Below are 11,910 nucleotides of genomic sequence, written 5' to 3'. Positions count from 1 at the left end.
CTCCAGTTAAGAAAAGTTACGTAAGAGTTTATGTACGAAACACCACCAAAAATAGAAAGGTAACGTGGGTTGCCTGCTGGCCTCAATGGCTGACATAGAAAACTAATGATATTAAAAGTCCCCTTCTCCCCAGATGTTGTGGTGGTTTCAGGATATTCCCCCCTCCCCAGGTGTTTGATTAACTAACTTGCATGAAGTGGCTCATTTTTCACATCAGTTGTGCAGTCATCAAGGATTTTAAAGTTCAAGGCATCCCATGATCATATATTTTCTTCCCCCTCCTCCATTGATGGGTGGTATTATCAAATAAAGGTAAACTATGAAATATGAACTACTCTTTGGAATTTGTTGTCAGTTTGGAGTCTACATTCAAGGTTGATATTAAGACCTGGTTATATGAGCGGGTGGGGTTTTTTCAGGGTATCAGCGTTCTTTTAATTGAGCACCTTTGACCTTCTGGATTGATAAATGTTTTTTTTTTTGTTTTAAAATTCTCATATTTCATTTTCTTTCTTTTACCCAATCCTTGTGTTTGTTGCTTAGTGTAAAGTCATATAGAGTTTATTATAATATGAATTCCCTTCATCACTTCTTGTTTGTGTTGATTTTCTGTTTTGGCGTTATTTTTTTATTTCTTTTCACTATTTATTATATAATATTGCAAACCACTATGATGCAATCAAGACCAGAACCAGAGTTTGTGGTACCTCTCTGCAAACTAGAAATTGGCAACCCCCACGGATGTTGCCGATGCCCAAACTGTGGGGTCATGCACACCATGTTTGATGTCGCGACCTGCCATACGAGTACAGAGGTTCATCATTAGGACGTGCTTCAGCAGGGTAGCAGCTGTTGCTATGGCCGCAACCATAAGGTCTCAGCCCTAGGGCAGTGGTTCCCAAACTTGATCCTGGAAAGGTGAGTAGTAGAGTGCCTCAGGGATCGGTGCTGGGGCCAATTCTGTTCAATATATTTGTGAGTGACATTGCCGAAGGGTTAGAAGGTAAAGTTTGCCTATTTGCGGATGATACTAAGATCTGTAACAGAGTGGACACCTGGGAGGGAGTGGAAAACATGAAAAAGGATCTGAGGAAGCTAGAAGAATAGTCTAAGGTTTGGCAATTAAAATTCAATGCGAAGAAATGCAAAGTGATACACTTAGGGAATAGAAATCCACGGGAGACGTATGTGTTAAGCGGGGAGAGTCTGATAGGTACGGGTGGAGAGAGGGACCTTGGGGTGATAGTATCTGAGGATTTGAAGGCGACGAAACAGTGTGACAAGGCGGTGGCCATAGCTAGAAGGTTGTTAGGCTGTATAGAGCGAGGTGTGACCAGCAGAAGAAAGGGGGTGTTGATGCCCCTGTATAAGTCGTTGGTGAGGCCCCACCTGGAGTATTGTGTTCAGTTTTGGAGGCCGTATCTTGTTAAGGATGTAAAAAGAATTGAAGCGGTGCAAAGAAAAGCTACGAGAATGGTATGGGATTTGCGTTACAAGACGTATGAGGAGAGACTTGCTGAACTAAACATGTATACTCTGGAGGAAAGGAGAAACAGGGGTGATATGATACAGACATTCAAATATTTGAAAGGTATTAATCCGCAAACGAACCTTTTCCAGAGATGGGAAGATGGTAGAACGAGAGGACATGAAATGAGATTGAAGGGGGGCAGACTCAAGAAAAATGTCAGGAAGTATTTTTTCATGGAGAGAGTAGTGGATGCTTGGATTGCCCTCCCACGGGAGGCGGTGGAAATGAAAACGGTAACGGAATTCAAACATGCATGGGATAAGCATAAAGGAATCCTGTGCCGAAGGAATGGATCCTCAGGAGCTTAGTCAAGATCGGGAGGCGGGGCTGGTGGTTGGGAGGCAGGGATAGTGCTGGGCAGACTTATACGGTCTGTGCCAGAGCCGGTGGTGGGAAGCGGGACTGGTGGTTGGGAGGCGGGGATAGTGCTGGACAGACTTGTACGGTCTGTGCCAGAGCCGGTGGTTGGGAGGCAGGGCTGGTGGTTGGGAGGTGAGGATAGTGCTGGGCAGACTTATACGATCTGTGCCAGAGCCGGTGGTTGGGAGGTGGGGCTGGTGGTTGGGAGGCGGGGATAGTGCTGGGCAGACTTATACGGTCTGTGCCCTGAAGAACACAGGTACAAATCAAAGTAGGGTATATACAAAAAGCAGCTAATATGAGTTATCTTGTTGGGCAGTCTGGATGGACCGTGCAGGTCTTTTTCTGTCGTCATCTACTATGTTACTATGCTACTATGTTACTAATAAAGGTTTCATTTATCTAATACGAATCCAAAAGAATCCACAGTAATTATTGAGTAGTCTGTGTCAGTGAGACAGGCTGTAAATTCATAGCGGTACAATGGGTTTGTGCTCTGGAGTATTTTTATAAGAACATATATTCAACAAACAGAAAAAAGCCCTTTATTACAGCCGTGCTAAAAATGGGCTTAGTGAACGAGAGAGTCTTGCAAGCATAGCTTAGTAAAAGACCCCCTCAGTGAAGGCCACTCTTAGGGGTTCTTTTACTAAGGTGTGCTGAAAAATGATTTGCAGTAGTGTGGGCGAGGGTTTTGGACGTGCGTTGATCCATTTTTCAGCATGCTTGTATAAAAGGCCTTTTTCAATTTTCGCCAAAAATGAACATGCGGCAAAATCAAAGTGGCCGTGCGTCCATTTTGGGTCTGTGACCTTACCACCAGCCATTGACCTAGCAGTAAAGTCTCACTCGGTAACTGGGCAGTAATGACATGTGGCAAAATCAAAATTGCCGCAGGTCCGTTTTGGGTGTCTGACCTCATCACCAGCCATAAATCTAGCGGTAAGGAATCTGCGCGGTGATGACATACGCAAGTCAGATGCCATTTGGCACGCGTCCACTATGCGCAGCAGAAAATAAAAAATATTTTTCAGATGCATGTAGCGGACGCGTGCTAAAAATGAAATTACCGCAAGAGCCACGTGGTAGTTGGCCGGTAAGTTCATTTTGGCACATGTTGATTGTGCATAGACGCTTACGCTGCTTAGTAAAAGGGGCCCTCAGGATGGTACGGAAGAGAGACGAAAGTGAAATGTCAGTAGGCAAAAATGAGGAAGACAGTGGCACAACTCAGCAAAGCAGTGACGCTAACATTATCAACTTTCGTCTCACCTAGAATGTAAACCGCACTGAACCCTGGAAAGGGGATATTTGAGGTATACAAGAATTGATTTGATTTGATGCAAACAATCATGGGGACAACAGGAGAGACAAGAGGGACAAGGGGATCCTTTTACTTGCGGGCTTTGGGCGTGCGCCAATCCACTTTTCAGCGCACCTGGAAAAAAGGCCTTTTAAAACATTTTTTGCAAAAAATGAACATGCGGCAAAATCAAAATTGCCGCGCATCCATTTTGGATCTGTGACCTTACCGCCAGCCATTGACCTAGTGGTAAAGTTTCACGCTGTAACAGGGCGGTAATGACCTGCGTGCACCAAATGCCACTTGACACGCGTCCGATACACACAGACAAAAATTATTTTTCGGACGCGTGTATCGGATGCGTGACAAAAATGAAATTACCGCAAAAGCCACGCAGTAGTTGTGTGGTAACTCCGTTTTGGCATGCGTTGGGCGCGCACAGACGCTTACACGGCTTAGTGAACGTGCCCCAAGGTGAGGAAGGGAAATGGAGAAGAACACAGGACCTGGAAGATTCTTAGGCAACACCAAACATTCAGGGTATGAAGTTAAAAAAATATATATTTACATTTGCAGAAATGATGAAGAAAACATCTCAATAGATGATGGAGAAGATGGACAAGAACGAATTCAATGGATTGAGCAAGACAAAAAAAAAACAGGTTGTCAGGGTTGAAGAGCAATTAGAAAGTCTGAAAGCTGAAAGTATGACTCAAGAGGAAAACAGGGTAATTAGTTGTTTTTCCTGTGTCTTGATCATTAAATTTCTTTGGAGGTTTCCGAATTCCTCCAGGGCTCCTGACTCAGGTCTGTATAATATTGACAAACAGCAATAGAAATCAGATGTTGCTTGTGTGTTGCTGGCTTACGTTATGCAACAACAGTCCATCCTAGACGCGATGACCACAAACTGCACACGTTTCCCGCTCTCTGTTTCTCAAAATATATTAGCATAAAGGTAAGCCTGAAGCCAACAGCGTCGATGGTACGATATGGATCACTCTGTGGTTAGGAAGTTGCATTCCTTGCCTTAAAGTGGCGAGTATTGTGATAGCAATTTTCAGCACAGAGTGGCCAAGTGCAATTTGTGTACGTATGTTTGCTTATGGATTTGAACATGCAGAACAATGCCTAATGAGGAAGATTCTATATATTGCGCCTACAAAAATTGGCACGGAAATCAATGCCAGCTAAGCGTATTCTATAAGTGCTACCTAGATTTAAGCACGGCATGTAGAATAGGCTTAGTTGATATATCAGCACCAAAAAGTACGCGCTTCCATTTACACGAGCAAAAATGTGGCGTAAATCCTGTTGCATAAGCACACTGGGCCATATTTGTTTTTGTTATATTTGTACCATGCACTTTTCCCACTCATGGCAGGCTCAATGCAGCTTACATATTGTATACAGGTACTTATTTGTACCTGGGGCAATGGAGGGTTAAGTGACTTGCCCAGAGTCACAAGGAGCTGCCTGTGCCTGAAGTGGGAATTGAACTCAGTTCCTCAGGACCAGAGTCCACCACCCTAACCACTAGGCCACTCTATGTGCATAAATTTCAGAACGCCCAAGAAAAGCCCATTTTCCTGCCCATAACCATAACCCATTTTTTTGCTTGCATGCATTAGTTCACACATATTGTTACGTGCAGGGGTATTTTTGAACGGGGACGCCCATCTCTAAGGGCGCCCATCTCTGAAGACGTTGCCGCAAAGGGGCGGGGCATCCCGTATTATCAAAACAAGATGGGTGTCCATCTTTCGTTTTGATAATACGGTCGGGACGCCCAAATCTCAACATTTAGGTCGACCTTAGAGATGGGCGACCTCGGTTTTCGGCAATAATGGAAACCGAGGACGCCCATCTCAAAAACCACCAAATCCAAGGCATTTGGTCATGGAAGGAGCCAGCATTCGTAGTGCACTGGTCCCCCTTACATGCCAGGACAGCAACTGGGCAACCTAGGGGGCACTGCAGTGGACTTCAGAAATTGATCCCAGGTGCATAGCTCCCTTACCTTGTGTGCTGAGCCCCCCAACCCCCCACAAAACTCACTCCCCACAACTGTACACCACTACCATTAGTCCTTAGGGATGAAGGGGGGCACCTACATGTGGGTACAGTGGGTTTCGGGTGGGTTTTGGAGGGCTCACATTTACCACCACAAGTGTAACAGGTAGGGGAGGGATGGGCCTGGGTCCGCCTGCCTGAAGTGCACTGCACCCACTAAAAACTGCTTCAGGGACTTGCATACTGCTGTGATGGAGCTGGGTATGACATTTGAGGCTGACATAGAGGCTGGAAAAAATGTTTTTAATTTTTTTTAGTGTGGGAGGGGGTTGGTGACCACTGGGGGAGTAAGGGGAGGTCATCCCAGATTTCCTTCGGTGGTCATCTGGTCAGTTTGGGCACCTTTTCGAGACGTGGTCGTGAAAAAAAAGGGACCAAGTAAAGTCAACCAAATGCTCATCAGGGACGCCCCTCTTTTTTGCATTATTGTCCGAGGATGCCCATCTGTTAACCACGCCCCCGTCCCACCTTCAGTACACTGCCAACATGCCCCCGTGAACTTTGGTCTTCCCCGCGACGGAAAGCAGTTGGGGGCGCCCAAAATCGGCTTTCAATTATGCTGATTTGGGCGACCCTGAGAGAAGAACGCCCATCTTCCGATTTGTGTCGGAAGATGGGCATCCTTCTCATTATGCAGCTGATAATGCGCTTAAATTCTAATTAATTCTAATTAGTGCTCATTATCGCTTATTAAGTGCTGTTATCAATGCTGATTTGCTTGTTAAGCCAATTAAGCTATGTGCATTGTTACAGAATACACTTGGATTTCGATGCAGATCTCTAGGCATGATATATAGAATCCGGGGGTACATGGCTTCCCTTAACACGATCTGGCCAGGGATGGTGTCTGTCAAAATAAAAGATAAAGCACGTGTGTTGTGAAATGATATTCACACTTTTACCTGCACACAGGTAAGGCGATTGCTTTTGATGCTAGCTCACTATTGAGTAGCCTCTGGATTCTATATAGGTCTTCCAAAGTTGGATGCAGAAATTTTGGTATGAATACGAGCTCTGTGAACAAACTACTTACCCCACTGTATATTAAGCCACGCTAGCGTCTGCCATGAGTTAATGCTGACACAGTCCATTCACTTTGAATGGCAGCGTGGCAGCTGGTAGAGCAGCTTAGTAAACAGGGGCGTAGAGAAATTTTGGCGTTAACAATCAATTAGTAGAATTAAGAGGCACTTAATTGACAAAAATTAGGAGTTGTGCACAGATTTGCTCCATGCCCAATTCTATGATAGCGTGACTGAACTTACATTTTCACTGTTTGTTAAAATGTAAACCAGTATTTTAATGATGTACTTTGTATTCAATTTGATATTCATTTTCATTTTTACTTTATAGATTGGTTTGCCCTGTTTTATTTGATGTTATACACATCTTAGATTGCATGGTTGTACATCAGGTACAGTATTCATTTTTGCGTACCATTCATTTTCCAGAATTGGTGTTTATTTGCAATTTATTTTAGATATTTTGTTTTAATTATTTTTGAAAGTTCTTATAATGTTTATTCAATCCATTTGTCTATTCATTTATCATATTTTTGTATATTATATTTTCTTTATAGATTTTGATGTATTATTTTATTTTAATTGTATGTTTTAGATGTTACTTGACCCCTGACACAGGCCCATGAGCCGAAACACAGTCCATGTTGGGTCTTTTACTGCTGTGAAAGTATTAACATTGCTGTGTATTGTTTGTGATCCAGTATTTTGCAGGGTCAATGAACGTTTCTTGCTGTACAACTAACACTACGTCTAGTAGCAAAGATTCACATAGCTCACACATATTGCCTGCAAGGATTACAAGAACAGAAGGCCTAGATCAGGAAGAAAATGCTGTCAACAGCAAGAAAAATGTTATATGAATATTACGATACAGTTCCATTATTTTGGAATCCTCCTTGCATTTGACTCACTCTTTTTGGTTGACGCTCACTTTTCTGTGAAGACATTCAGGCTTATTTTCGAAAGAGAAAGATGCCCAGATTTCGACCCAAATCAGGAGATGGACGTCTTTCTCCCGTAGGCGCCCAAATCGGTATAATTGAAAGCTGATTTTGGGCGTTTCCAACTGCAATCTGTCGCGGAAACGGACAAAGCTGATGGGGGCGTGTCAGAGGCATGGTGAAGGCGGGACTGGGGCGTGTTTATCGACTGAGGAGCGATGGGCGCCTTTGGCCGATAATTGAAAAAAAAAAGGGCGCCAGAAGCGAAAATTTGGGTCATTTTTTCTGGACCCGTTTTTCTCACGAACAAGTCCCCCAAAAGTGCCCCAACTGCCCAGATGACCACCGGAGGGAATCGGGGATGACCTCCCCTGACTCCCCCAGTGGTCACTAACCCCCTCCCACCCAAAAAAAGAACTTTAAAAACTTTTTTCCAGCCTGTATGCCACCTTGAAATGTCATACCCAGCTCCCTGACAGCAGTATGCAGGTACCTGGAGCAGTTGTTAGTGGGTGCAGTGGACTTTAGCCAGGTGGACCCAGGCCCATCCCCCCCTACCTATTACACTTGTGGTGCTAAATGGGAGCCCTCCAAACCCCCTCAAAACCCACTGTACCCACATCTAGGTGGCCCCCTTCAGCCATAAGTGCTATGGCAATGGTGTACAGTTGTGGGCAGTGAGTTTTGGGGGGGATTTGGGGGGCTCAGCACCCAAGGCAAGGGAGGTATGGACTTGGGAAGTTTTTTAACATTTTTTTTAATTGTTACAAGTGCCCCCTAGGGTGCCCGGTTGGTGTCCTAGCATGTGAGGGGGACCAGTGCACTACGAATCCTGGCCCCTCCCATGACCAAATGCCTTGGATTTGTTCGTTTTTGAGCTGGGCGCCTTTAGTTTCATCGCTGAAAAACGAAACCGCCCAGCTCAAATCCTCCCAAATCCCATGCATTTGCTGGGCACAAACCATATTATCGAAAAAAAAGATGGACGACCATATTTTTCGAAAATAAGGTCTGGCCCGCCCCTTCACCTACTCGTCTTCGAACATAGACGCCCATGGAGATGGGCGTTCTCGTTTGATTATGCTCCTCATTGTCTCCCTTTTCTTTTTTGTTTCCCTTCTCTGTCCCCCTCCCCATGATCTGGCACTGTTCCATCTCCTCTTTCACTCCCCCCGCAGTCCTGTAAAGTTTATGGGGCCCTTTTACTAAGCCCCGTTAGTGTCTATGTGCACCCAATATGCACCAAAATGGAGTTACCACAGACTACCGTGTGGCTCGTGCGGTAATTTCATTTTTGGCGTGCATCTGATACGCTTGTCTGAAAAATATTTTTTTATTTTTGGGTGCACGTAACAGACGTGTGCCAAGTGGCATTTGATGCATGTAGGTCATTACCACCCGGATTCTTTACTGCTAGGTCAGTGGCTGGCGGTAAGGTCTTTTTTACAGGCGTGCACCCCAAACCCAAGCCTACACTACCACAAGCCATTTTTCAGCACACCTTTGTAAAAGGACCCCTATATAGGTTGCTGGCAGCAGCAGCATGACAGGCTGCCTTCCACCAGCTCCTGGGACTTCCTTCTGCCATGTCCCACCCACAGGAAACTGAATCACAGCAGGTATGACGTGACTGAGGGAACACCTAGAGGCTAGCCAAAGGCAGCTTGTCATGCTGCTGCTGCTGCTCCTGCCAGCGACTGACAAACTGTACAGGACCGCAGGAGAGTGAGAGAGGAGAGGGAGCAATGCCAGACCTGCGGGCAGGGGAGACAGAGGAGTTGGAGAAAGAGACCAGACCAAGGGTGAGGGTGGGGAGAAAAGCTGGCGTGGGAGAGAGAGAGATATTGGACTCGTGGGAGAAAGAGGCACCAGAAGCATGCAATTGGTGGGGGGGGGGGGGGGGGCGCTGGGAGGGTTGAAATTTAGGTTATCATGATTGTTCATTTTCATATTCATTGGGGCAGGAAGGGAGTCTAGAAGCCTGAAAGACAATGTGTGTGTTGGGGGTGAAGGGGAGATGTAAAGCTGAAGGTTCACCTACGGTGTCTATATCCTCATACCTGCCTTTGAACAGTTGATTATGCAAGTCTCTTGCACCTTGCACTAACAGACAGTGAATTGTAGTACAGACAGGAAATCTGGAATGATGATTTTCTATGTTGATGGCATCAGGCTCTCACCATTCATCCTTATTCTTGTAGATCTGTTCAGTAGTAAAATGGGAGACAGCAATCAGAGCATTCTGACAGAATTCGTTATTGCAGGCTTCCCAAATATACAGGACATTCGACCTCTGCTCTTCATCCTCCTGCTCCTTGCGTACCTTCTCGTCATTGCTGGGAATGTGGTTGTCTTCCTGGTTATCCAACTCCACCCTCATCTCCACAGCCCAATGTACTTTTTCATTGGCATCCTGTCCTTTCTGGAAATCTGGTATACGACAGTCACCATCCCTAAAATGCTTTACAACTTAATAGACACGAGGAGAATCATCTCCTTTAGGGGGTGTCTACTGCAGATCTACTTCTTCCATGCACTGGGAATCACTGAAGTCTTTTTGCTCACATCAATGGCTTATGACCGCTACTTGGCCATCTGTACTCCTTTGCATTATCCTACCATCATGACCCCAAGGTTTCGCATCCAGTTGGCTGCAGGCAGTTGGCTTCTTGGGTTTCTCTACCCCATTACTGAGATCATTCTCATTTCTCGTTTGCCCTACTGTGGCCCAAACATAATTGAACACATTTTCTGTGACTTGTCGCCACTACTGCGGTTAGCCTGCGCAGACACCACTGTGAACGCCATTGTTGACTTTGCATTTAATGCTTCCACTGCCATGTTGCCTGGTCTGCTCATACTGCTCTCCTACATCAAAATCATCCATGTTGTGTTGAAGATCCAGTCTTCTGAGGGACGCCAGAAGGCCTTCTCCACCTGTGCCACTCACCTCATTGTGGTGACCATGTTTTTTGCTGGCGCTGGCTTCATGTACATCCGGACAACCAAAACATACTCTTTAAACTTTGATAAGACAGTAGCGGTTGTCTATTCTGTCTTTACACCTCTGTGCAATCCAGTAATCTACAGTCTTAGAAACAAGGAGATTAAGTTAGCCATATTGAAGATGGTTACAAATGGAAGTTTAAAATAAACAAATCTGAATTTTTTGCCTCAGAAGACCTAGGGCGCACGCTGAGTTGGTGCAACATTACATCTTACTTTATTTCCATATATGGGGAAGCACAAGGTGTGAAATTATAGGAGTATTTTCCTGCTATCTCAACTTTGCTGGTCTGAGGCCTGTCCAAGCCTGAACCATCTTTTACCAACTAATATGGATTCTACAGCCTGTGCCCTGAATACATCTGAAACCATCAGAAGCCAGCTTTTCTACAAAGGAAAATTACTGCTTGGCATACCCGTGACGACTTCATCCAAGGACATGTTGTTTACTGCTAACTAGCCTCCAGTTAAGCTCCTCCTGGAAAGAGTGGAGGAGCTTACCTCACAGAAGACAAATGTCTCCAGGAGTATATGTGAATGAAGAAGGAGATTGTTACCATCAGCCTTGTGACTGATAAGAGTTTCTTTACTGCTATCACAAGGCCTTGCATTGTCCACCATGAATTCTGCTGAACAGAAGTATATAGTTTGTGATTGGTCCATAGGTATCACCTGACCCAGAAAGATGCAATGTTGGACTGAAGAAGAAGAACAGAAGGAAGAAGAGCAGAAGACTTGGTGGATAGATTGCTCTGAGAGGTGCTAGAGAGAGACTGATTTTCCTAATCATACCAGTGAACTGAATTCCTTGTGATAAAGCCGACAAGGTCAGTTCCACTGCAGCACTAAGGCCTTACCCGAAAGACTGTGTAATCGGTAAACAGAGTAAAGACCTTGGATTTTATTCCTGGACTGAGATAGACTCGCAGAGGATTCTGTTAGAGTCTCAACGGAGGAATCTGATTTTTCACCTCTGGAAGTCTGCAATAAGGACTTCAGGGTAAGAGGAAGCAGGATTTACTACATATAGTTCATTGTATAGTTTTGACTGTGAAAGACTGGTTTGTCTCAGGATCTGTGGTCAGTAGGATAACTAGCTGCTAACTGATAATTTGCGCAAGATATGTTAGTTGTATAATCTCTCATACATATAGTTTTATTTAGCTGATCGTATATCTTATATCTATCTCGTGGTGAAAACCTATATTTTTGTAGTGCACAAGTATATTTTTGTAACTTGCTTTGCATTTGCCACACTGTTATTTTTATATCTATAATAAATAATATATTCCCATTTGTGGTGTTTTTCCTTTCATTGGTAGTCAGTCTGGCAGAAACCTAAGATCAAATAAGAGGTACACTCATCCCCTAGAAACACGTCCAGAGTAATTGCTATTTAGTTATTTTCTGCCAGCCAAGTACCTTAGCCTACATAAGTAGGGGCTCGTCCTACTGTTCACATAATAGGGACATCTCGTACTATTTTTACAGAATTATGTCGCTCTGCAGTTCAACTCCTTCAGCGGCACATTGGTACTAAAGATTACTTCATCACATGACAGTAGCAGTTAGCTATTGGGGCAAATCTGGTGTCTGAAACAGTGAGGAAGGAGAATTGTAACTTCCACGGGAGAATGAGACTTCAATCATCCTCAAGGCACGTTGCCCACCAGT

General features: G+C 44.6%; 1 protein-coding gene across 1 annotated transcript; it reads left to right on the top strand.

Annotated features, from left to right (window-relative positions):
• Positions 1–9,448: 9,448 nt before the first annotated feature.
• On the top strand, positions 9,449–10,384 carry LOC115464995 (olfactory receptor 6N2-like). Its single transcript, XM_030195389.1, has one exon. The coding sequence runs from the start codon at positions 9,449–9,451 to the stop codon at positions 10,382–10,384; it is 936 nt and encodes a 311-aa protein (XP_030051249.1).
• The last annotated feature ends 1,526 nt before the right edge of the window (positions 10,385–11,910 follow it).

This window comes from Microcaecilia unicolor, chromosome 3 (genome assembly GCF_901765095.1).
Source record: "Microcaecilia unicolor chromosome 3, aMicUni1.1, whole genome shotgun sequence".
Classification (NCBI taxonomy): Eukaryota; Metazoa; Chordata; class Amphibia; order Gymnophiona; family Siphonopidae; genus Microcaecilia; species Microcaecilia unicolor.
Note: the sequence above shows the minus strand (reverse complement) of the source record. Positions and strands in the feature narration are given on the sequence as shown.

What these genes read in the sequence shown, in the direction of transcription:
- LOC115464995 (XM_030195389.1), top strand. Translation starts at nt 9,449, where the DNA reads ATGGGAGACAGCAATCAGAGCATTCTGACAGAATTCGTTATTGCAGGC.